Here is a 26,863-nt window from a genome sequence, read left to right as displayed (position 1 = left end):
AAGAACAGGTGGGTTCACTAAGAAGAATCTATTCCATTTACCTAACCTCCTTACAAAAACTTGCTCCATTCTATGTTCTATTCTATGCCTTCCATAAACACAGTCCAATCAATCAGTTGTCAAAATTGTGGGCGGCATACAGTATCAGTATATATAAAAATGCGCAAAATTCCCAGTTGGCAGTAAGATGCAATGCATCGCGGTGTTCTGCGGCGTGGTCGCGCTGGCGGCCGGCGGCGCCGTCAACTACTGCGGCGCCAGGATGTGTGCTAACACTAATGCGCACACTTTCTGTCAGTTCCCTGTTAGTATTGGTCTATTTGATACATAAAACTACACAACTTGTATGTAACGAGCTGAAAGAACTAGACTGCAGATCTATTCCCACACAAAGCCAAAGCTGGTCCCAAAACAGTGCCTTATTGGAATATCTACCTACTAATTCTATTTAATCTTACGAACTAATACACTTCTAGCTACATAGCAACATTGAATGGTGTATATAGGTACGATTTATAGTGGTCGATCAATTGGCATTCGATTATTTGGCATTCGATTGGGCGTAGTAGGTACACCCGGTATCTAATTACTAATTAGGTAGTTCAAATACAGAAAAAAGGTGTCTACTCTATTTCCCTATTAGTCGAGTCCATGCAGTATTCTGCAAACATTTTTGCGGTCCGCCAATATCTTACTGCGAAACAAAATAAACGTCTGTTGTAATTTGAATAAACTCGAGTTTTGAGTTTTACAAGCGTTGAGGCTCCTCACGTTCAACTTTGCGAAGCTTCTACTTAAGGGAATTAAGGTAAACTCCCCCATATGCTCACCCTTTCTCTAACCCCAGGAAGGCCCAAGTCCACACTGCGAGGGGTACATAAGCGCTCGCCTCACGATAGAGGAGAAGTCAAGGCTGATAGCGAGGCTGAACAGACGGAGGAACGAAGCGGCTTCAGGCATCATGCGGGGGTTGCCCACAGCTGGGAATATGCTCAAGTTGGTACGGACACTGTTCTTCAGGAACCAACATTTTTCATCCTAATAGATATTCTTCTTTAGGAACCCACAGTTTTGATTCTAATAGTTATTTTAGACTAGAGAGAGGTGTTCTGTTTGGTATATATTAGGAGACAATAGGAGATGCCCATCTTGAAAAGGGCTTCAATATCGAACAGGATAATATTAGCCTAGCCAAATCCTGCATAAACAACTTATTCTGTGTCCTCCATAGGTCCCTATACCTACATCTTTAATTCCTTTACATCCATTCTCATCTCGTTGGAATTCAATTCTAAGAAAGCCTAGAGTTGTATGTGTACCTACTTCTTTTCTCGTAACTTACCTTAATTTCTTACAATAATGGATACTATCTTTATCTGTAATAGCGTTGGGTGGAGGAGTTGGCTCGAGAAGCCCAGCGGTGGGCAGATCAGTGTCGGCCACCAAGACCGATTGAGGAGCACGATGCTTGCAGAAATCTGTGTTAGTTAATTATGACATGTTTATTTTGGAATAAGATGATTTCTCAAGATATTTTCCTTCACTCTAGTCTAGTTTTGAAATCTAATTTGTTTTTTTTTCTTTTCTGATGGGAAATCGTCAAATGACTCCTGCTATGTTGTAGCAGCGGTAAGGGAGTGTCAGACTCCTACTGACTAAAACCCATCATGTTCCTTCGTAGGCCTTTTATGTACCAGGGCCGCGTGTTAAAGATCTTTCGAAAGAGTTATCTTTCGATCAATCCCGCAGTCTTGGCAGGCTTTGGCCCTATCCTAAGAGTATCTGGAGCTGACATTAATCTAGCTCCTACTTTGACCTATAATGGAAGGTATTTTTTCCTACAGATTCCCTGACGGTGGGGCAGTGCGTGGCGTCCGTGGTGGGCGAGGCGCCCGGCCTGAAGGTCGAGTCCATGGTCGACATCTGGTACATGCAGAGTATGCTCTTCAAGGGAAACGTCACCTTCTATGTGCCGTTAGTATTTCTATGTTTTTAGGTCATCATCATCTTCCGAGCCTTTTCCCAACTATGTTGGGGTCGGTTTCCAGTCCAGTGTTTTTAGCCCATTAGGTATCTGTTGCAGGCTCTGAAAGAAGTGAAAGCGTCACAGACAGATAGACTGTCTTTCGCATTTTTAACATTGTTTTCTTTCAGACCAACTCCAAACGGCAGCTTCTACGGTGACTTCGCACAGATAATATGGGCTCGGAGTTATATGGTCGGCTGTGGACGAAGTAGATTTATGGTAATACCGACAATTTTACAACTATGAATACTTTGATATTAGTACTTATGTAATTTAGTACATGCTGTACTGCCTTTGTTAAAGTCATTGATGATACTACTTATGATTTAAGTGTTAACCATCATGAAGTTGTCTCTCTCCATAGAACCATTGCCAGAACTGTCTTTTAACACTCTTCAAATGTTCACCAGACGCAATGGCAAGGTCGTCTCCGAAGCGTAGAGCGTCTGGTATGCAACATAGCGCCAGCGGGGCCCATACCCTCGCGGCCGCTGTGGGCCCCCGCCGCGCCGGCCGCCCTGTGCCCGCCTCGCTCCCTACAGGATCACATGCTGAAGGCCCTATGTGATTACCGTTAGTATTCTTAAGCTTGTCTTCTTGTGTTACTTTAATTTTGTTTAACAGGAACTTCGTCATATGAAGAATTACCTTTATGGCCAATAAGACCCCCAAATTCGATAAAAAAGCACCATCGCAATGCGGTTTAAATGTCGAAAATACAGACGTCATAATTTCAGGCTGGGACCCGGACGATCTATCAGCCATAGGCTCTTCGATGACATTAGAAGAGCACCTACTTTTAAATACAGTATTAGAAATAGAGGACAATCAGACACTAAACTATTTAGGAAGCCTAGACGAGATTTATTTAACTAAGATGGCAATAGCAACATTAGAGAATATTATCACAACGCAAGTAAATTCTATGCAAAGAAGAGATGTCGTTGAAGTGATAGATATGGATTCACTTTACGTAAATATAAGTAGTACGACGATTGCACCGACGGCGATGGTTCCACCGATGGCGACGGTCCCACCTACGGCGACAATTCCACCGATGATTCTACCAACGAGTCCACTGACGACTCCACCGACACTTCCCCCACCAGTCGCGGTACCAGCAACAAACACAACGCTACCTCCAGACAAAAACACGACAACTATCAAAGTCACTAAAATAACTAAGAAGAAAATCAGTCTTATCGGAAGACCAAGAACGTACAACATGGAAGACTTAACAGATTTCGATGAAAAGACAGAAAGTAAGTTGAATTTTACAAAGAATATTAGAATACTCAACAATTACTTACATGAGATCGTATGTTTGCAGATAACACACCTATTGAGGAAAAGGAAATACCAAAGAGAGAAAAGGAATTTTATGCAGAGTACGATTTCCTTGAAATTGCCGACGATAATGTATCATCTACGATAACTACTACAATATCTACTACAATGACTACTATAGATTTGACAAATACTACAGAAGCCCCAAGTGTAGTAAATGGTGTGTATAATCTTACCAAGGATTTGAAATCCAAAAGTATACTTGTAATGACGTTGAAATCAAATGTTTTGCAGTTCTAATAAATCCGGATGTTTTGAGAGACGCCGTGACGAGATTGAGCCAGAATTCAAATGTGTTATACGGTGGACCGTTGAATACTCTTATTACTAATGATTTGCTCAAGTCTGATATGCCAAGTTTGTACATCAGTAATATTGGTAACGAGAGTAATACTGGTAATGAGATAAATACTGGAAACTGGTCGCAAGGTCTGATGGTTGGAAATGCAACCTTTACAACGAGGGATGATATTGATGACTATCTCTCCGATCGTAAGTTATTTAATGAAGAGAATTGAATGTGATATAGTGATGTACATTTTGTGATCTTCTTAACAGAAGTTAATACTACTTTAAATGTTATAAAATTCGTTATAGATAATGATGTTTGTACCCTCGTACAGATATTTTAGATTTTGACACTGTTAAAGCCTACAAATTAATGTTTAATGATAATTTACTGTGTTGTCCACAGCTGAAACAGTGCGAGAATTGCAGGAGGCTTTAGAGCGTATAGAGCAGGATATGGCACCGAAACGAAAGTCAGAGAAACAGGGGAAGGTACTTAAAACTTTTATAGTAAAGTTAGACTTGTTAGATTAATGCTAGGCGTGCTTGTAATACCTTTAAAGAATTACGTAACAAATGACCATTTTTTACGTACCTATTTATAAATAATAAGGATTATTATTATTAAACGGTATATCAGTGTGAAATGATACCATGTTACAAATTGCATTTTTTACTTGATCAGAAGGATAAACTCCATAGTTGCAATTTGTGCTTAAAAAACTGAAATTGACAATTTTGTTTATGACAACAGTTTTATTTGTGCCGTGATATAGTCCTAAGCAATTTCAGTGATCCCGATGCACCCAATAAATCTACTTAACTTCATTTCAGAGACAGTTAAGCTGTCTTTCCAACTTTATTACTTTTCTAACTAAATAAATCTTTCACCAGGTTCGGCGAGAATTAAGAAATTTCCCTGAGGATTCGGAATCAACAACACAAATAGACGGACAAAGTTCTAACGGCCAATATGATGCCGAGGTAGAGAGGAACAAAACATTAGAACGAGGTCCTATGTATAACATGGTAATGAAATATATGCCTTATTTAAAGCAATACGAAGGTGGAATTTTGCCTAAAGATGGTGAATATGGTTCGAGTATAGCAAGCGGTTTGTCACCGTCGCTTTTTTTAGTTTTAATTGTGTGTTTGTAATTGTTTAGGTATATTTTAGATGTATTTTAATTGTTTTGGTTGTTGTTAATTAAAGTTTTTGAGATCGATTGTTATGGTTGAGTTTCATTTATTCACCGATGTTCCAAAAAAGACGAAGTTCTCAATTGGTCGCATTTTTTTATTTGATTATTTTTTTTGTCTGCAAATGATTATTAAGATTGGTGATGTTCTAGTGTCGATTGTGGAAATATCAATAAATGTACGTTTATAAATATACGGTTAACCTTTGAATATTCTTTAAGTTATGGTTTGAGTGCTATTACTTAGCAAATACCTTACACATATTAATTTCAAAGGACCATGGTGTGGTCATATCAACCCTTCGTGTATTATTTTCCTGGAATTGCGGGTGTATGTTGACACGCAAAATTGCAACTTACACCGCACGAACGACTTACCGACCACTTTCTGAAAAGGTTAAAAAAAATGCAGCTCTTTAGTTAGATTAACTGTATACAAAGATATGGAAATCGTCTTAATTAGTTCAACAGTTAACTTGACTATTAATGTAAAGTTACTTTCCTTTTTCATAACGTGGGTAAGAATTATTCCAAGCTATCTAGTACTTAACCTTTTTCGACCTTTTCCTACTTTCCGAAATTAGAAAAAATATCAATAAGTAGGTACTAAAATAATTATTTTCTAGAAATCTAATAACGTACTAAGACTAGGTCAGAATAATATTCCACACTCATACGGCGGTCACAACAAAAGATTTGGAACATTAATGAATGTTTAATGGAAGTGATCGTAGCTTGGCCGGTCATCGGCCGAACGGCAGTCGTGTTGTGGTCACCTCAACGAGTGGTCGTAGCCCGTAGCCGCGTAGCACGCCTACGATATATTGTAGCGGTATTTTTCTTGCTGCGTTTTTTAACGTAGTTAGGTGTAGTTTTGTAGTGTTTTTTTTTATATGAAGTGCGTGTGTTGTACAGATTCTAGAATATAGTTTGAAAAATTGAAATCATAATATTCTCAAAATAATATTAAACTAATGTCATTTTAACTTTAACACTGTCTTAACTTTAAAAGGAAAACAAAACACCCTAAAAAAATAAACAAAAACAGATTGACTTTTCCAATTTTAAAATCTAACCGCCTCAAACCCCAAAACAAAATCGCATCTTATTCCAAATTTAAATTCTAGAATCATCTTAAAACAAAATAAAAACGCATCATCTTCGAACAGTCTCAAATGTTTTTCCAAAATACGATGACGAATGACTCGAAGGCTGGTTCGGAGCCTCCCCGGGAGTCCACGGCAAAGGGCTCCTGGTCTAGGAAACCGAATGACGTCAAATTCGAGTTTGGCTTTGGAGTTCCACTGGGGGCTATGTCTGCTCATCCTGCCTTTCATTCAGCTTGGGATCTAGGATGGTAAGTGCTTCAAAGACTGATTGTTTTTTTTTGGGTTTTTCTTTGACAACATAAACGTCAGTTTTCTTAAAACATCTGTTTGTTAAACAAAGTAAACAGTTGTTTAAAAAAAAACTGATGTTTAACTGGTTGATGAACTTGTTCCGGATCATATTATTACTGAAAAGTTATACACATTGCGATTTAGATATAAAAAGAGTCTAAATATACATATTATTGATTTGGTACCTATAGATTTAAACTTTTAGGTATATAGGATTTTGTAATAGAGGAATCTGTTTTATCAGCTCTAAATTATTTTTCATAATACGAACATATTTGTGCTTTGATGACGTTGTTTAAATACTTCTCACCCCGTCCGTGGAGTTTAGGTTTTACTAATTAAAAATTTAGGGTTTTGTAAAAGCTTGCCGTTGTGACATTAACTAATGGTATCCTAACGTCATGTTCCTTCAACTTTTAAGCACTAATAGCCTTTCAGTATGACTCACAATACCTATAGACCTGTCTGAAAACACTATGAATTATGACACAACAGTATAATTTTAACCATATGATGGTAAAGGTATGAGAAATGACCCATGGCGTGTGTCCATGTGACATTGTAAACAATGTTCTATACGGATGGTCAGCACGCAAGCTATTAAAGCCTTTTTAAAAACGTGTAACTTAACTATGTTGTAGACTTTGTAATCTTGTGTCTGGCGTGGCTTCTCGACAATAGTTCAATGGGTAGGATCAAAGTCGTGATCTCTAGAAGCTAGGCCAACTGCTAACTGTTGGTTTTCCGCTTATGATACATCACCATCATCTCAGTCACAAGCCTTTTTCCCATTTTTTTTCCCAAATAAATAAGTTGGGTCCGGCTTCCAGTCTAACCAGATGCAGCTGAGTGAGTACCAGTGTTTTACAAGGAGCGACAGCCTATCTCCTCAACCCGGGCAACCCCATGTTTAAGACTGGTGCCATATTACTTATTTGCCGCTTATGATACATCATGACGAAACAATTCATGATCAAAACTTATAAGATGCGTAAAAGTTCAGCCTATTATGTATAACTTAACCGCTGTCTCACCTAATGCTTATGATGATGTGGTCGAAGAATTAGCATTTTGCCTAGAAGTAGCCTATTTTACTCTTGACTCTTAGGTAGGCAACGTGATAATATGATTGCTCTACTTTTTATTTCTTTGTCCTCATTATAAACGCATATGTATTGTCAGCTGTATTATCATCCTACGCGACCTCTAAAGTATTTAGAGATTAAGAATCTAGGGGAACCTTGGTCGTAATGGCATTACGCGTCGGTCAAGCCGTTTAGCCGAGCTCAATCGTAAAACCCAACAATCTGTCCCACACACATAATAATATGACCATGGACATTGCTTGTAAATAGTTCTAACGCTTTACGTGAAACATAACATCATTATGACTTGGCTAGACACTGTCTTAGATAGATTTCACCAAATGACTACCTAATTTCAATGGAAGAGTATTTTCATGTTGTTTGTTTGTACTCTAAATGCTCTGAAACTACTGAATCGATTTGAAAAAGTCTTCACTGTTGGAAAGTCTAACTATATCTGAATGACATTAGCTATATTTAATCCGACTATGGGAAGTAATTTCTACGGGATGCGGATGAATGTAGGCGAAACAGCTAGTCACAAATTAAATCCTACAATGTCTACAGTAAAAGTGCGGCTGTAATCGACTATGAAACCGATACTTATGTGATTTCCTCTAGTCATTCAATTAAGGAGATTACTTAAACAAGGGTAATCCTACTTAGCTTTTACCTAGAAGATTAGGGTCAAGCGTAATGTCCTTCTAAACAGATTTTAGCGGATAAGGATCACTCAAAGTAAACTACCATTTTCAATTTTGTCCCGAGGAATTACTTTCCGCACAGTACATAGGTTTAACATGCCTGAAATCGAACCCACAAATTCGTACTTGGGAGATAGTTGCTTAAACCAAAAGACCCACCACGACTTTTCAGATTATTATACTTTTTTATAACTTCTCAATTCAATAATGCTCTCCATTAGGCATTACACTATTATTACACCACACATTCATAGACTTATGAAATATTTTTTTAAATATAATTACTGGCCAGTCTTAAACCGTACCTCGTGACCTCCTTCCAATGAGGTTTGATCAGCCCCGCGATAAAGAAACCAACTATTACTGGCCGCTTTCTTATAATATCGTTCGTGCGGACAGGGGTACGTAAAAAGTATGTAATTTAAAAAAAAAAGTATGATTGGTTGGCACAGTTTTGCGTTGAAGAGTTGAATGTTTATTTTATGATATTGAAGATACTACGACTCATTCCTTCATAGTGATAGCTACTATATGGCCCATCCTTCGTAAAAAAGTGAATACGTGATTTAACAACTAATTTCTATGTTCCCTTTATATCACCTAACAGCATTTCATCCGCATCCTGTGGGAACTACTTCGGGAAGACTTCTTAAGACAAAAAATATATTACGACGTCATCAGTTTTCTGGAGCTCTTTAACCCTTATTTTATTGACCACAGTTTCGGTTCATTAACTAACATAATAAAGAGTCAGCTATGCAAATACAAGGACTAATAATATTGTAAAGTTCCTTTTCAGTTTGTAGAACAATTAATAACAACACCAGATAATCTACAAACATAAATCATATTGTTACCGTTATTACAACCACTAAGAAAGTACTAAAAAGTATTTCTGTCTCAAGGTCTTTTTAGGCACTTCTTTCTTTTAGTAAATTCGTTATGATGAATTAATTTTCGACGCTCATGTTATGTAAGGCGAAGCTACGGTAATCAAAGAGGAAATGTTTTTACATTTCTCTGCAGTAGAATTATTTTTAAGAGTACTGTAAATCGTCAACAGTCGGCAACAGTCAAACCGAATAGAATCAGAAATCCTCTATATTTAGGAAACTTTTTGAGCGTTGAATCACTGGTAAGGACTAGAGAAAAGATTTGCGGAAGATGTTGAATCTTGAACCTTCGAAACTACTGAACTCAAATAAAAAAACTTTTATTTTTGGAAAGCCACACTAGCGCCGGATGAAAAAGACTATATTTTATCTGGGTACGGGAAGAATTTCCCCCTGAACGCAGGTCAAAGCGCGGGAAGCAGTAGGCTAGATTTTTCGGAATTTCTTTCAGGACGCTGGTAAAATCGCGGGGAATAGCTAGGGTAAAAACATGTATAAAGCCTTTTCTTCATATTTATTTTCAGCCCTTTATTTCTCGTGTAAAAAGGGTGTATTTATACCTATCCACTCCACCTGGAGTAGTCATGCTGTCAACCAGCCTGAGTAATGTTCAATACCATAACGTATGCAGACTAATGTAACTGGCATGTTACTAGCGATGTCTAGACTAGCACGGCACTCGTTAAGTAATTAATACTACTGTGTTTAATACTCCTTTTTCTGTACTTTGTTCCAAGTGAAAGTCAATTTATAAGTAATATTTTCGCATTCAATGATCAAGAAAATACAGTTTTCCTCAATAAATACGATTGTATTGTAAACATCACACAGCTGTAGTGCAAGGAAGATAGAAGTTGGCAATAGTTTAAAAAGGTTTGTTAATTAATGAGGAAGAATTTCCTTCTGGACGAAAGTTACACTGCGGGAAACAGGTAGAAGGCTATATTTACCATAGAAACATATCTTCATATTTATTTTCAGCCTGTTTTGTCGTCAAACAGCCTGAGTAATGTTCAATACATAACGTATGCAGACTAATGTTACTGGCGATGTCCAGACTTAGCACGACACTCGCTAAGTAATTAATACTCCTATAATTATTACTCTTTTGTTTTTCAGTACTTTGCGGTAATGAAGAGTAGTGTTGTTCCTATTGCATTGATATAACCTCTAGTGTTTATACTTTCTTCGAAAGCTATGGGGAAAAAATATTTTCTTTTTGTTTTGTAAACATACATACAATTTATTGTCTAAATAAATATTTTCTAAAACTCAAGTAAAATACTTGAGTTTTAGAAATTATAGCGAAAAGCTATTAAAAAAATTATATATGCTCAAAAACACGATACTAGCAAATATCACTCCATAGTTATTAGTGCATAAAAGTTAGCAGTGATCTAAATGGATTAGTTAATTAATTAGGGAAACAAAGGACTTTTAGCGTGGTTCATGCAAGACTCAGAGTTGACAAGCACACCGATTTTTTCATTAGCTGACTCATATAAATTGCTCACATTGTTTTAATTAAAAGGGATATAAAACTACCCACCTAAAGTATCAGTTTCACGCCAACTTTTTCAATGTAAACGACCATAACCTGAATTAAAACGTACTTCATTTGGTATTTAAGTTTAACGGCCCGACCATTCGTCATTTTGCAGTCTTCGGCAAAACCCACGTAGGTATCATCTATATCTGAACTTCACACTTCTGTTCCGAATACATCACAGAATCCTAACCTTTATCTCCTTGGAATAATGGTCATATTGGCTTGGCAATACTTGGGAGGATGCTACAACTTGCAGGTCATAGCTGCGTAGGCGCCTTTTTGTGTTCAATTATTCAGTTTATTATCCAATTGGTCTTGACACGCGCTAAGTGATACGTCTCAGTCATAATCAAATTCAAGATTTGCTTGTTATTTTGTTAGGAAGTCACAAGGACTTTGAGGTTGATTTGTGATACCTGTTTAAAAAAAGAGTAAGAGCATTTCCATATTAGCAGATTTTCCGCGCGGCAACGCACGAAGCGAACGGGTGTTCTAAAATATATTTTTTTACAACAGCCGGTCCAAAAGATGATATTTTTTTACAACATCTGGTCTTGTAGTTTTGTGCCGCGTGTTGCAAAATCAGCATGCTCGACAAAATCTGCTGGTGTCAAAAAGCTATCAGGAGGAAAACAAGTTTGGTAGGCACGAGAAATGGGACTTAAAAGGGTCATTACTAGATACAAGATGCTTTACTTGTATAAACATGAATGTGTATAGAATTATTCCTTCTGTATTGTCATTTTCATTGGGTTTCGCCACTAAGAATTGCTATAATATGTGAATAGGTAATTGTTGTCTCACTGGCTTCCTAAGCAAACTATTGTGTTTTACAGATCCTGATTTCTATTCTGTTAAATTACATACCTTAGGCAAAGTAAAGAATGCCCCTTGTAGGCTTTAAGCAGTAGACCAAACACACCGAAAGCTGCAGTCATTTTACCATAGGACATATGACAGTCATCTAGGTTTAGGTACTTTCAACTCTATAACGTTAGTACCCCTATCTAGAACATCACTATTAGTTACTACCCACCAACGCATAAAACCTCCTTCGTCCAATGTCCACAAGTTCCCGATACACGTCTTTCATCGATTGCATTGCTAATGACATCGGTGATTGACCCCGTACTGTCTAGTCAATGAACTTTGGCACACATTTGGTGCGACCTGTCAAGTTTACCCCTTGGGGTAAACACTTAGGTCAGTTACCTTGCAGCGCTGCATGGAAAAGAGGTTTGAAGAGGCGTTCCAAATTCGGATTAGGCTTTTGAAGTTAATGTTGTAGCTATTATAGAGGTAGTTTATTAAATTAGTTTATAGTAGGTAATAGTAGTTAGTGAAGGGGGTAGGCATAGGTCTGTTTGTAAGTTTGTTACGATGTTTATTTGTTTCATCTGATCTCACTCGATGGTATGCAATGATGTGGTTAAAAGTGGAGGCTGCCTAGAAGTTCTCTGACTGAAGTTAAGAAAAATAAAACCGGCCAAGTGCGAGTCGGACTCGCTCACGAAGGGTTCCGTACCAGAACAAAAAATAGCAAAAAAAAAAACAAAATATTCATTTTATCCTAGTTTTCAGTAATTGTTGTTATAGCGGCAACAGAAATACATCATCTGTGAAAATTTCAGCTCTCTAACTATCACGGTTAATGAGATACAGCCTGGTGACAGACGGACGGGCGGACGGACGGACGGACAGAGGAGAGAAAACAATAGAGTCCCATTTTATCCTTTGGGTACGGAACCCTAAAAAATGACAGATATGATTGCATGGAAATTGAGAATATGAAAAATACATAGGATAGATTTACAAATATTACGAAGTAGGCCTCTAAGATTTCGAGTCCAGAACTAAAACGATTTTGAGTCAAGCAAACACCAAAATATTCGTTAACGTCTGCCTTGTCCTTCAGTTGAGAAATGGCCCGAATTAGTATTCATGAAGGAATTAACATAACCATAGCATGCCCAACTCTTTTCAAGGACTAGAAGGCTGAAAACGTTGGAAATGTTAAGTAATGCTAACATTACAGGCCCGGTAGACTATATGGCAACACATGCTAATTGCTACCAAGAAGAATTGGGTCATGTAGCAATACAAGTAATACATATACAATGTGTAATACATAAACATGTAGATACAAAAGTTGGAATAAGTAACAAAGTATCCTATTCCTGACATTCACCTTCAATGACTTTTCATCATTCCTCGATGGTAATTCTAGAACATCAAGCACAAAGTTCAGTATAGTCAATGCCCATTAAATTGTACTATAATTATAGTCCACCTTTTTGGTCATTACAATACACGACGATGAAACGAGGTTCACCGAAAGTAGACCAGTCAAGGACCTCAAACAAACACAAATTTATCATTCAAAAACTCATTTGTCGGCTTTTGAACTCTTTATGTATACGAAATAGGGGTCAATTTCCATGAACAGAAGTTTCGAGGGCAGCAAAGTCAAGTTTGTGTGGCGTACGCATCGAATCTTGCGGTCAACATTAGTTTCCGCAAACGCATTGCCATGGCAACAGCCCAATAACAAACCTGTCAAATAGCACACTATTTTCCAACAAGCCGGTTCAACAGAAGTAATGACACACTTTTTCAACTTGTACACCCGTGAAAATTATGTTTTCGTGACCTCCCAGTGACCTCAATGTGGCTTTGAACATTCATACTTATGTACTTAGCAAATGCCATCAGATCTTTGAAAAGAAAAATGGATTTCGGATTCGGTGACTTCTTGTACCCGAATGTTGGGGGCTTGCGACAGTATTTCGATCCCTTCGGGTACGTTATCTTGTCTTTGATCAAACGTTTTCATGGTTTCTAGGATGGCCTTTTCTAGATTAGCAGTAGTTGAAAACGTAGTTGTATTTAATAAAAAAAAGTCAAAGTAAAGTTGGAAGGTAAATATTTTTTCTCTTAGCGTATTCAAGAGTAGATCTGCTGTACAATCATGGCTACGATCAGCTACGATAGAAGTTTTAAGGCGGTTTTTTTACTGTCAGATTACATATAGTTGACATCTAAATTATCTGCTTATGGATGCAGTAACCTTGTGAAGCATACTGTACAAAAAGCAAAGGATTTAACGTATGTCACATCATATCTATGTCTAGCCAATAGGGTAGGAATATGAGTCATCAGCAGTTAATGAATCAGAACATTATTTCAAGGATGTTCGATCTTCTTTTGTCTTCCAGGCAGCACAGGGAATTCATCCAACCTTTATTGTTATATGGGTAGGTATGGATTATTAAATTTTTCCATCATCGTAATTTTGGAAATTATGCAAAATAGCCAAAGATTAACTGGTTAATAAAGTTATAAATCTATTTTCCTATAAATCTAAACAAAGAAGGTAACTATAATTTATAACTACACCCGATAGCCATAAAACGCCAGCAACGAAGAGTAATTAATTGCTGAAATCAGGTCGACTTTATTTTATAGAGACTTGCAACTTTGTGTTTTAAGGCAGGTGTTACACGAACTAGCGAGCTGTAGGTGTTGACAGATTAAATGAGCAATGGCCTAAGGGCCTATAGGCCTACGGGCTTGCAGCTTAATTGCTCTTTAGAATACTTTATCGTAGCTCTTTTTGGTGAACATGACGAGTCAAATTTTATTTCCTTTTCGAGTTCGAAGCCCTAAATAGAATGAACAAAAGGTGTTGTACTTATTTGTCACAGGTCATGTGTTATCGGCCTTAGCGTCAATTGAAGATCACCTCAATGTCACAGGCAATTTCCACGGTCCACAGCATCAATTTATTTTTATCCTGCTACTGTCTTTAGTTATTTTTATTAATTGTTTTTGTATTTTGAGACTGTTCTTACGATCCTGTTTGATGTCTTTTGCTGTCTAATCCAAACCTTGATAATTTTGACCAATTTGCAAAGGAACCTTTTGACTTTACAAATGCTACCCCCTCTACGCCCGTCAATGATATACACAGTAGTATTTTTTTTACATGTTTACAAGTAAGTAAACTACAAACATATTTTTCACACAGTCCGTCATCCGGTTTCCACCAAATGGCCAGAATGATGGATCGAATGATGGTCGAGAGTCTCCAGCCTTTCGGGTTCGCGCGCATGTCAGCCAGTCACAGTGGGGATAAGAAGGGGGACTCGGATCCACCGCGGGATGGGCTGAGGACAGAACGCAGCGAAACGAGGCGGGAGCGCGCGAAGGCCATGCCCCAAACACATGCCGCTTTGGGGACACGACATCCTCCCACACAAGGTAAGCCCAAAATATTGTAGTTTCTGCAGAACCTGGTAATATTTGCAAATGTCCTATTGAATTGCAAATGATTTGATTATCCTATAGATACTTTCATAAAAATCTCATTCCAGTTGTCAAACCAGTAGTCAACATGACCGACAAACCAGATCTACCAAAACAAACTTCAGATCCAACCACAGAGAAATGGGTGGGAACGCTCCGACGCCGCGACGCCACCATTTTACCTTCAATAAGCAGAAAGGCATCTTTAGGCAGTGGAAGATTGATCAGCAGATCAGTGGACAGAATGCCTCGGACAGGGGGACGGAGCCGACCACTAATTCCTATAAAACCTAGACTCAGAAAAACAGACGTTCCCAACGAAACACCTGACGTCACAATATTTGAGAAGGATGAGAAAGTGTTCGATGCAACAGGTTACGAACTACATCTAGTGGAGACTTTGGAAAGAGATATCTTGCAGAGAAACCCTGATGTTCGCTGGAAAGATGTCATAGGACTGGATGATGCGAAGTCCGTTCTGCAGGAGGCCATGGTTCTACCTCTAGTAATGCCTGATTACTTTAAGGTAAGCTTGTATATATCTAGTGATCTTCAAAGACGATAAAAATATGAGTTATTTCATCAATCATGTTTGCTAAATTGTTACCTAATTGAGATGGAACGTTTTCTATCTCTAAAGACAAATCCAAATCTTACTGGTCACCGAAACATTATTTCAAAACAATTAACGTAATGAAGCAATTGTAAAAACAATTCTTCAGAACCATTGTTCAGAACGTTGAGGAAAATAAGGACATTTTGAGGACTTTACTTGGAACAGTAAATCACCTTCCCAATCTTGGTTGTAGCCTAGTTTAAATTGAGGATTTGCGTGAGTCGTGCCGGTCAACGCTCATTTGTTTGCCCGTTTCAGTAAAGTTGGCTCTTTGGCTTCGTGTAAGCTAATCGAATTATGGCTGGATGTAAAATTAATGGGAAGAGTGAATGTGCAGTTTTATGTTTTGTTTTATATTGTGCAGTCATTTGTTTACTTTGTAAGGGTCGTATAAGAAGGTTGGGACATTGCGGAGCATACTGAAACAGGTGAAATTCGAGGGGCGTTCCGTGATACTTGAAAAATAGATATCACGTTGATTTGAGGAGGGAATATGGAAAATGATAGGATTTAAATTAAATGCAAGTATTGCTTCGTTTTACATTCCATGATAATATAAAATGGAAGTGGCATAGAATTACCATATTTACTTACGCTCCATTTGGAACGGGCAGTCTAGACGGAGAAATTATAATCTTGTCGCTTCTAGGGAATGTTATAAAAGGCGACTTAAATTAAAATGAGTACACAACTACGCAAATGTGCTCGATTCACATCGCAATGAAATCAATACTGTCCTTGTTTATTGCAATTATGGCAAGAAGAGAAATAATAGCTTTCCTTTATTTATTTCTATGACCTTGACTTTTAGAACAATAGCGTCCAACCTATTTTTGGGCTCCATTATTACCACCTTTCGAGTACCTAAATAAACACGCATATTCCATGATGACCTTTCTGTACATAATAGTTACCAATGTTTTAGCAAAATACGCCTATAAAATACTCTATTACGACTACAGAGAGTCGTTATTCACATAATTAGCAATACTCATTAACATAATGCGGGTTACGTACTCGCGTTTCGCGTGACTTTGCTTGTCCAGTGCCGTGGACAATATCAATAATAGGTACAGTCTGTGTACGCCATCAGGCCTTGAACCAACTGAACGTGGTCATAACACGCTAGTCTGTCTAAGCCATAATCTAGGGTTAGATGGTTGGTAAGCTAAGACCTTAATATTTTTCGGTGTGATAATTACGATTTTTTTGTTGTTTTAAGTTTTAAGAATCTTCCATACTCACTTACAGTTATTTATTTATTAATGGGTAAATGTAGATATTTCATCTTTAGATTATCATTAACAATTGACTACTTTTGGTGCTTTACCATTATTTAAATAATACCCGGTTCCATCGCACTGCCAAACACCTTCTAACCCAAAATTCTACGACAAAACCTATCACAGGCTCTTTCGAAATGTCAAAAGCTGACTGTCTAGCTAGATTATTAGTTAGAGTACATATTAATATCCCTGGCTTCCCAGGGCATCCGTCGTCCCTGGAAGGGCGTACTCCTCACGGGTCCACCAGGCACGGGCAAGACGCTGCTAGCCCGGGCAGTGGCCACTGAATGCCGTACTACATTCTTCAACGTGTCTTCTGCAACCCTCACCTCGAAGTACAGAGGGGATTCAGAGAAGCTGGTGCGACTGTTGTTTGATATGGTAAGGAGTTTTGGATTAACCTAAATGGAGATTAAACTGGAGTTTATCTATCTTCATTTAGGTCTCCCCGTGGAGACTGCATTGTTTATAAAAAAACTGCGAGGGTTTAAAAGTTTATAGGAATGAACCAGTACTGTGTGATCATACCACATATAGGAAAGCGTACCTATAAGGAAGTGCCAAAAATTTTGTTCACGTTTTGTTACTCATTGGGAGAGTACAGGGTGGGACAGCGTATTTGGGAAAGTTTAACATCTATTGCTGTTTACCTATTATGGATTATCAAGGCTTGCTTGTGTTTTCTCAAAATATTATTTGAATTTTTTTGCAGTAAAAATCTAATTTGTTTCATCAATTTGCAGGCAGCATTCTACGCGCCCAGCACGATATTCCTCGACGAGGTGGATTCTCTGTGCGCAGTGCGCGGCGCTGACTCAGAGCACGAGGCTTCGAGGCGGTTCAAGGCTGAACTGCTCATACAGATGGATGGATTGGCTGCAGCTTTGTAAGTGGTTGGGATTTGAAATGATAAGTGTGAAAGGAAGGATGATATTGGTCAGCTATGTGAAACGTGTCATGTTTCTTTTGTTATGGTATTTCAATGTGAAGGTAAAATTTACCATTCTTGCATTCGATGCATGTGGCTTTGGTAATCAATTATGTTTGTCTCTTTTAATAAAATACCAGAAATAATATTTCTAATCAACCACTACTTTCATCATCATCATCATCATCATCAGCCAATAGCAGTCCACTGCTGGACATAGGCCTCTCCAAGTGCACTTTGTATAATGATTATTCATTACATAGGAAAACAGAAGGTACGTCCCAATACAGATACATAAAGACCAGTTTAAACATACAAATTGTTTAATCGTGTAATGTTCTTGTCTATTACATCGTATTTGGACTTTATTGTCCAATCTAAACGGTGTTTACTTAGCCTTATGTGGCAAATTGGAACATAAAAAAGGCGAAGCAGAATTAAATTGCTATTTGGTAGATCTATGAACCCAATAACTATATAATTATTTGTTTCAGCCACCGAGACAAAATAATAATGGTACTAGCGGCGACGAATCACCCGTGGGACATCGACGAAGCTTTCAGAAGACGGTTTGAAAAAAGGATCTATGTTGGTCTGCCAGATGGTAAACACAAAAAAAAAACTAACGTGATACAATACAGCACGTTTGCATTATATTTTGGACCGTATTTATTTATATTTTGGACAGTAAATAAATGATATAAGATGTAATATCATAAAATAACACATATGTGCTGCTCATTTCTTCCAGTAGACCCGTAGTAGTACAGGGTAGATAGACTGTTTAGAATTGGAAAAGTTGAAGTAAGATTCCGTATATATAGACACGAGATAATATTTTTTTTTAAGGATAAGTTTGCAAAAAATTTATGGATCCCAATAATCGATTCCCGCTATATATGTTACAGCCAAAGTAATAAGTCCGCATATTATACATATTATCTAGCTATTATTTATAATATCTACTCAATTTGGATAAAGTGATAATTGACACAGAATTAATCACAATAACTAGCAATTTTTCATAATATCTCCATAGACTTAGATAATGTAATTAGATAATGTATATGTTACAGCCAAAGTGATTAAATATATAATATAGATAATGACTAGTCATTGTATATAATACCCAAATTGACTAGACAGTGTGATAGATTAATCACTTTATCTGGATCTAATTTATAATAGCTGGTCAAAGTTAGCCAAAGTAATAAATATGGTATAATCGTCTGACTACTTACTAATTCTTAGAAACGGCTCAAGTTATTATCGACTCTTTTTATGATAAATCATCAAATGATTCCTCCCACTGTGGGAGAGCAGCGTGAGGGACTCAGAGAGCGTGAGCGTGAACGTGCAGCGTGAGGTCAACTGTTAGTGGCTTAAACCCACGCGTTGAACAACGCGCACCGCCGAGACGGGTCCGTGTCTCCCAGGAGACGGAAGGCCGATAAGGCACCCGAACTCATCGCACAGGCCCACGTCTACGGTGGCTGGGAGTCGTCTCTCGACCACACAGAAGGAGACAATGGCATCCCAGTACCTCTCGCCCCGGACCGGGCGCGAGAGGTCGCCGCTGCCGACTGCCTCGACGAGGACACGGCAGTGCCCTTCCCGGGCAGGGCACACTCCGGGCCGTCCGTACAGTGGCCCGAGCCACACTACTATTATGGGGTGCCCTGCACTGTGCTAACTAGCCTTTTTCGAATTATATTAAGGTCAACTACCAGGCACTTTATTTAGTTAATATGAAATAAACCTCAAACGGCACAAATATGTAAACCTCACCGGCAATTGCATTTTTGAGCCGTTTGGGGTTGAAACCCTGGGACCATGTGGCCCAAGTGCCCACAGACTCTTTCGAGAATCGAGAAATCAGTAAGCGATTAGTAGAGTCCACTCGTGACCAAAGGGCTGGCCTATACTTCGGTCAAAGGATATATGCATTGCCATCCAGCGTGGCAATGCAGCCAGCCTTTTGGGCACGATCCCCACTGATAGCGATGCGGATGAATATTTTGATACTTAGTTTTAATATTTCCCTATAATAAGATCATTTTGTAAAACTATTGAATAAAATATCTAATTAACCATATAAAAAAAAAATTAGATGAAATAATAATCTTACCTACTTGTTTTATTACATTATCTAAGTCTATGGAGATATTATATAAAATTGCTAGTTAATGTGATTAATTCTGTGTCAATTATCAGTTTATCCAAATTGAGCAGATATTATAAATGATAGCTAGATAATATGTATAACAGCTGTTCCCAAATGGGGTTCCGCGGAACCCTGTGGTTCCGTGTCAGGCCCTCAGGTGTTCCGTGGAAAATTCAAGATTTCCATTATGTTAGTTTCACTTTTGAAAATATTAAATTATTATTCATTTTCAATTAAATTGTTTTAAATATTGCATTCGAAAATTCCATTTAGGCTCCATGTAGGTGGGTACCACTCGGGAGTGTAAGTCTCGTACTTTCGCGACAAGGCCACGGCAGCAGATAATAGAAAAAGTAGATAGCGGGTTGGCCAAAAATCACCGCATTTTTTGGGCTTATTTCATCGCTAGGATTATACGTTTTCATACATTTGACAGGACGTGAAATGACACGGCATACGAGTATTTCCAGTGGCTATTTTACCATGAATCAAAGTGTGACATTATTTCGAATTTTTGCACCTCCGCGAATACGAAAATTTCGCGCTCGCTTCGCTCGCGACTCCATGTTACGTGTCGTACTTTTATGTTCCTTTGATTTCTCAAGTATCCAGCACCGAAAACATTTCGCGCTCTTCCGTCGTTTATTTTTTATTTCTCTGGTTCAGAAAAAGCAATAGCTACTTATTCATTCGCATTTGCTTTTTTGTGTGGATATTGTACTTTTTGAGACCTAAGTTTAATTTACAGTGGTTTTGTTTATCTTGTGTAGGTACTTAAACTAAAAAAAAATCGCGCTCGCTTCGCTCGCGATAACGACTATCACTGAATGTCTTTCAATGCTAGCGGGTGCTTGGAACTTCTTCTTTTAGTTAAAAAAAAAAAAATCGCGCTCGCTCGCCTCGCACCTGTACAAACGCAATCTATTTATTTTTGCGTTTACTTTTTCAGTCTTCAAACTGAAAACTATTCACATAATAAAAGTCAAGGGCGGCTAATTTTTTTTTCTGGCCCTTGTGGCAAATAGCCATGCTACGCCTGAGTATAAGGGATTGTTCACACCAAACGTATTGTCCGCCGCTGACTGTGAGTATACTCACTGTCTGCCCCAGTGTGAACGTCGACTCAATCTGCAGTACGCGTACTCACCAAGCCGACAATAGGCTATAGCGTACGATGCGCTACATGTGTGAACAAAAGAATAGGCTCTTGTAGGTTCACACTAGATGCGTACGCTGAGCGGCTGACTATTCTACACATAAAAGGGCTCAGTATTTGGAGTTGCTCGTAGTATTTTATAAACGATAAAACAAGCATATTTTTTTTTCAAATCAGACGTTTCACTGATATTTCAATTAATGATGCGCATTCAGATAGTTGCCATTTGCGAAGCTCTAGAGGAAGACGAAAATAATAATAAGTAGAGATTGTGGGTACATCCCTTAAATTTGAAGAGATGTTTTCTTGGTCAATTTCATACTTTATATTTCGAATATAGACTTTATCCAAATAAGTTCAAGAAATATTTTCGTATGACAGTAAAACATTCGATGAGTTACTATCTGAGCGTGTACGCTGGGCGCGCGATGTCAACTTTAGGTAATTCAACGCAAAAAACCGCGCAGACTAGCGTCGCGGCTGTGTGCGTGCCTATCATACTTCACGTATAGTCACACAAACCATTTTGATCCTTTCGAGTGAAATTGGTAGAACAAAAAATATATTATTTAGTAAATAGTTAATAGCGAGAAAATAGTGAAGTCTATGGATGACTAAAATATAAAAGCATGAAAATAAGTCGTTAATACTTACACTCTTTTGCAAAAAAATCGGGCACCTATGAAAACCTTGGTTTTGAGGACTTTCTGTATATTACATACAATTTTCAACAGTACTAAATAGTCGACTGATGATTAATGGCAATGTTAAGAGTTTCTGTATTTTAACCGATTTCAAAAAAAAGGAGGAGGTTTCAATTAGATTGTTTTGTGATTGTTCTCAATTTGATTGTTCTCGATTTCTCAAAGACGCATGGACCGATTTGAAAAATTGATTGTTTATATGAATGGTCCAGTCCATCTGGACCGAAAAATTGTGGTCAAATAACAACAATTGCCGGAAAGCCAGATATTGGTGAAGAGCTTGGGTTTATCATTGCAAATAAAGTTTTAAGTTATCTATCCTTTATGCTTCAAAAGTTATTCGGGATCAAAAGTCAAAATTTGGGTACATCCAAAATGAACATATAAATAAAATTATAGCTTGATTGGTAACAGACATCTGCAATAAGTGATTTCTAGCCTAAGGAGTCCGCCATATTGGATTAAAACTCGCGACACATATTTTTTTTCGAGTTATTCATAGCAAGCCCTTTCATTTGATACCCATATCGTAGGAATGCATTAAAATCATTTTTTTTCTCCATCTTGGGTATACCGCCATATTGGATATAGAATCATACATTGTCATTAAAACTGAACGTTCAAACAAAATTTCAACTCAATCGATAAAAAAAATATGCTTCAAAATTGAGCTTTATATAAAATAGTAATGTATCAAGATTTGTTGGTCGCGCTTGAAATGTACTCTATTCTCGGTATCCACGGCAGAGGTTATTCACCCTACGCGATGTGACGGAGCGACACGTCCTCTCTCTGTGAAGCCTTGCGGCGGTCTGGTTTGAGTTGACTCGCGTGCAGCGTTTTATAGTAGTTTTTAAATAATTTATAAAAAAATAAAAACGAGAGATTAAATTATAATATCAAGTTTATGTTTTAAAGAAAGAGTTATATTACTATAGTAAATAATTGTTATATTACATTAAGTAAGATAGGTAGGTATAAAAAGCATTTGAAATTCACAATTTTTCACATTGTTAAAATATTTTTTTCTGAAAGATAGAGACCTAAATCAAAAAATGTTTTCAACTAACTATAGGCATGGGGATTTCGTCTACGAGTAAAAAAATAAATATGATTAGATTTGCCACTGTTTTCACATGAATTTAAGCTTCGAAATAGACGCTGAACGGGAATTTTATAAAACATCTGTTACGTTATAGGGGTTTTAAGTATTTAAACTACACAAATTGAAATTTATGTTCAATTAACTATATAGACAGTGAAATTACCTTGCGTTATTAAAAATTGACATAGTTACAGGATAAGTAGTTAATGAGAAACAGTGGTTTGAAAAGTACCTTTTTAGGCCAAATGGCGCTCGGTTGACGTACACGCTCTTAATACGTTTAAGTTTATATAAAAGGGACACTAATTATCGACGTGCTGTACCGAGGCGCGGCGGTGCGTACGCGGCGGAGCGGCGCTATTCGGCAACTGCGTCCGCGTAGCCAATCCGCGTCCGCCGTGCATAGTCGCGTAGTAAAATAATCGGCCACTGAGAGTCAGCTACAACAGACGACGTAACAGCGTATAGTCGGTTCGGTGTGAACGACAATTTCAATATATATGGAAAAGCAATAAACTGCGTAACGCGCGCTTACAGTCAGCGGCCGACAATACGTTTGGTCTGAACGATGCCTAATGAATACGTCTCTGACCATTCATATAACCACATCATACATAACACACATCATGACATATAACGTCATATAACCATTTGGTGCGTTACCACGTGCCACGAGCCGTACCTAAGTGTATTTACGTCTTTAGTTTACTTCTTACTGCTAAGGTTCCGCCGAAAAATGGTGAGACGAAAAGGGTTCCGAAGCCAAAAGAATTCGGGAACCGCTGATGTATAATATGCGGACTTATTACTTTGGCTGTAACATATATATTGTTTTATACTGTTGAAAGTAAAACTGATTGCTGGCTTATTCTACAGAGGCCACAAGAATACGTCTTCTGAAGCTTTGCCTGCGAGACGTGGTGCTCCACGACAGCGTGAGTCTGCAGGATGTGGCCAGCCAGCTGGAAGGTTATAGCGGCTCAGATATCAGCAACCTTTGCAGGTAATACGCTACTTCAGTATGGTTCAATGATTTGCAATGTTGTAAACAACGGTGGTAAATATGTATGTTATAAGCTTTTTGACTTCTACGATGCTGTGTTAAGTTCTGAATTGAGGACATTGCAGCATGAGAGAGACAAGACCAAGCTAAAAATGTGATTGAAAAAAGGAGATTGGGCAAGAATGTATGAAGTCTGGTCCAAATGTCCACCACGAACGAGACCTATATAATTAAATAGTTCACTTAATTTAGAGTAACTTTTACTAAGAAAGTAAAAAAAAACAATGCCAAAAAAAAGTTATAGCCAAAAATGTATTCTTAATTTTCGGTAGTTTTTGTATGTTATCATTATAATTTTTTATTTTATTCCACTTTCATTTCCGCACTTTATCTAAAACTAAGATGAGTAAGACACATTTGCATATATAAACAGCCCATATTTTTGCCCGATGGATGTACGAATCACTAACCAATTGAAGCGCCAGAAGTGCTTGAATATACTCAGCGGTTCCTGGTTCCAGCAGTAACTGGTGGTGTCTTCTCTCTAATAATGAACAATTCTATTTTGTCAGAAGTTACAGAAAGTACGAAAATCGAACATCACGAAAAGTAATTGAAAAAATGAAATTGAAAAAATCTGTAAAATGTTGTATTTGATTTTGCTATAACTTTTTTCTGGCATTATATTTTTTTTTACTTTCATACCAAAAAATGTTCTATATTTAACGGGCTATCTAGCCATATAGGTCTCGTTCGTGGTGGACATTTGGACCGGAATCGCCCATTGTCCTTTAGGGATGTCTTCCTTTTGTGTCCAATTTTGAATCCTATAAAGATTGAAGATCAAAACAGAAGCTGCTTGCATCGCCGTCACTCATAAAAAGTTCGTGTTTATCTTCTTATTCAAATAAATTGATTATTCTGCAGAGACGCAGCAATGATGACGATGCGTCGCAAGATAGCCGGCAAGAGTCCAGACGAAATACGACAGCTGAAGCGATCTGAACTCGAAGCGCCGGTCTCCGCTGAAGACATTGACACTGCTATCGAGAAGACTAGGTAATATACCTTGTTTATTGTTTAATTTTTTTTACAATTATAAATACTTATACATATAAATGGGCGTAGTTTGATTCAGCATAGCGAGATTTCAATTTTCATAATTAAAGTATTTATCTGTCTGGTTGCCTGTCATGTCATGACTAGCAAAAAATATATGCCAAAGAGATCCTTGTAGATCGCTTCTTTTTGTTTTTGTTAACTATCAAATTACCCCTCTTGCAATTTAGTAGCAGATTCAATGTTGACTTGACCCATGTTCCTTCTAAAGTCCGTTTAATCTTACAGCCCTCAGCATAAGCTTATTCTGTTTTAACTTGAATTTTGCTCGGGAGTTATTTATCCCAAAAGGCCATTATTTTGAAGAACTCATATTTCCAGGCGGACAGTGTCAGACGCGGACGTGAGCCGGTACAACTCGTGGATGTCGAAGCACGGCTGCTCCTAGCGGCGCGCCTGGGCTCTCCGGGCCCTGCTACAGCGACTGCGCACCGACTAGAGCATCTAGTATCTGCGCCGTCTGTTAGGCTGATGATCTTTAAAAATAACCCGTCTTTGATATGCGCAGACTTTTGATACCCTTTCTGGTTGGTAGGATTCTTTTAAGTGTTGCTTTTGGATTTGATGATGTCAAAAATGATACGTCATGGTTTCCACATTAATTGGAACCTTATTTTTGGATATGGAAGGATATGAATGTTTTTGGGGTATTTTAGCATATTAAATTTGTCTAGGTTTTGGATGATTTGGCTTATTTTATTACGGATTGGCAAAAGGTACACTTTGATATTTTTTACATGAAAAAATATGACAATGTGTAGAAGAAATTCATTAGAAGTATTGGTAACCCTTCAACTAAGCGAAAATTTTTAGTGCTAATAGCGAGTTTACCATGATTTTTGCAAAATTATTTTGGCCTTATGTTGAGAAATTTAAAATAATATTTATTGCATATTTATGGGTACAAATGTAAGTCTGCGTAAATAAAAAAAGAGGAAAACTTATTTTTTGAAATTTGATCGTCAGCCTAACTTCATATCGTTCGCGTAACTGTTAAGGAAGACATTTTGGACTGAATTCAGTGATTTTAAAATTAATAAGTGAAAATTAAACGATTTTAATAGTGATGATGGACGACTCGCGATGTTGGATTTTTGGACTCACTTTTGGACCGATGTGGGGATTGACTGTGTTTTATAAAATAGTGGGGGGAATAGGGGAAGGGTTAATATATCGAAATAGTTCTTAAATGGAGTGGCAAGTTGTATATTTTTTCCACAATCGCTAATTTATTTCACCGACGTGGTGTACAATGTGTTGTTGCTCTGAAAATCACTCACGGCATAGCTTGCTAAATTGACTATGCAATGACGTCATAAATTCAGGGAACATGAACACTTCTGAACTACATATTTCGAAACTATCCACTCCATTTATTTTCTACTTCGGTATATTAGGCGGGGTTTAACATTGCTTTGATGAATCAATGTGGCTTCAATTTAAATTAAGATCTCGCCTCTCGGTTTTCGAGTGACTATTACGTCATTGGCGCATTGAGCAAATATTTATTCAACAAGGTAAAGTTTTTAATTATAGATTTTGATATAATCTACATAAGATGCACATTGAACCGATAGTATTAGTTAAAACATTGTAAACGAATGAAGAAGAAATACAGGATTGTGGAAATTATATTATTGATTCTAGCAATGATAAGATTTTATTTCTTTATTTTAAACTCACTGATTGACGAAACACGCTAAATATTAGCAACATGAATGTAGTTTATTTTATCATATTTTATTCCAATAAACTCTCAATATTCTTAGATTTAGTTTTTAATTTATCAATTTAAATTATATTGTAGCGGTAACTTATTATAATTAACGATATATTTATAATCGATCGCTTTCTGTAATCGATTTATTTATTCGCTTGCCTGGATTTGACTATCGGCTTTTGGCAAATCATGATAACTTGATTTTATCTCGACGATATTACACGGCTTTACTTTTGCTATTCACTTAGTTCGATATTTATAAAAAT

General features: G+C 37.5%; 2 protein-coding genes across 3 annotated transcripts; both read left to right on the top strand.

Annotated features, from left to right (window-relative positions):
• The first annotated feature begins 112 nt into the window (after positions 1 to 112).
• Positions 113 to 4,893, top strand: LOC110378029 (uncharacterized). Its single transcript, XM_064037336.1, has 11 exons — positions 113 to 304; positions 848 to 1,000; positions 1,386 to 1,482; positions 1,845 to 1,974; positions 2,155 to 2,245; positions 2,437 to 2,599; positions 2,764 to 3,288; positions 3,357 to 3,533; positions 3,608 to 3,865; positions 4,068 to 4,153; positions 4,556 to 4,893. The coding sequence occupies exons 1-11, from the start codon at positions 188 to 190 to the stop codon at positions 4,817 to 4,819; spliced, it is 2,061 nt and encodes a 686-aa protein (XP_063893406.1). The 5' UTR covers positions 113 to 187; the 3' UTR covers positions 4,820 to 4,893.
• A 1,084-nt stretch (positions 4,894 to 5,977) lies between these two features.
• On the top strand, positions 5,978 to 26,645 carry LOC110378009 (katanin p60 ATPase-containing subunit A1). 2 transcript variants are annotated; one of them, XM_021337077.3, is made up of 9 exons: positions 5,978 to 6,217; positions 14,519 to 14,751; positions 14,865 to 15,322; positions 16,900 to 17,079; positions 17,442 to 17,584; positions 18,121 to 18,230; positions 23,632 to 23,758; positions 24,686 to 24,817; positions 25,199 to 26,645. In XM_021337077.3, exons 1-9 carry the CDS (start codon positions 6,036 to 6,038, stop codon positions 25,263 to 25,265), a joined length of 1,632 nt encoding a protein of 543 aa, XP_021192752.2. In that variant the 5' UTR covers positions 5,978 to 6,035; the 3' UTR covers positions 25,266 to 26,645. The 2 variants fall into 2 exon arrangements, with proteins under 2 accessions (XP_021192752.2, XP_021192753.1); XM_021337078.3 differs by lacking the exon at positions 5,978 to 6,217 and adding an exon at positions 13,000 to 13,290.
• The last annotated feature ends 218 nt before the right edge of the window (positions 26,646 to 26,863 follow it).

This window comes from Helicoverpa armigera, chromosome 12, assembly GCF_030705265.1.
Source record: "Helicoverpa armigera isolate CAAS_96S chromosome 12, ASM3070526v1, whole genome shotgun sequence".
NCBI lineage: Eukaryota > Metazoa > Arthropoda > Insecta > Lepidoptera > Noctuidae > Helicoverpa > Helicoverpa armigera.
This window is presented reverse-complemented; position numbering and strand designations above follow the sequence as displayed.

What these genes read in the sequence shown, in the direction of transcription:
- LOC110378029 (XM_064037336.1), top strand. Translation starts at nt 188, where the DNA reads ATGCAATGCATCGCGGTGTTCTGCGGCGTGGTCGCGCTGGCGGCCGGC. An exon ending in CGATGCTTGCAGAAATCTGT is followed by an intron (nt 1,483 to 1,844) that starts GTTAGTTAATTA and finishes TTTTTCCTACAG; the next exon opens with ATTCCCTGACGGTGGGGCAG. An exon ending in GTGGACGAAGTAGATTTATG is followed by an intron (nt 2,246 to 2,436) that starts GTAATACCGACA and finishes AATGTTCACCAG; the next exon opens with ACGCAATGGCAAGGTCGTCT.
- LOC110378009 (XM_021337077.3), top strand. Translation starts at nt 6,036, where the DNA reads ATGTTTTTCCAAAATACGATGACGAATGACTCGAAGGCTGGTTCGGAG. An exon ending in ACGACATCCTCCCACACAAG is followed by an intron (nt 14,752 to 14,864) that starts GTAAGCCCAAAA and finishes ATCTCATTCCAG; the next exon opens with TTGTCAAACCAGTAGTCAAC. An exon ending in TGCGACTGTTGTTTGATATG is followed by an intron (nt 17,080 to 17,441) that starts GTAAGGAGTTTT and finishes ATCAATTTGCAG; the next exon opens with GCAGCATTCTACGCGCCCAG.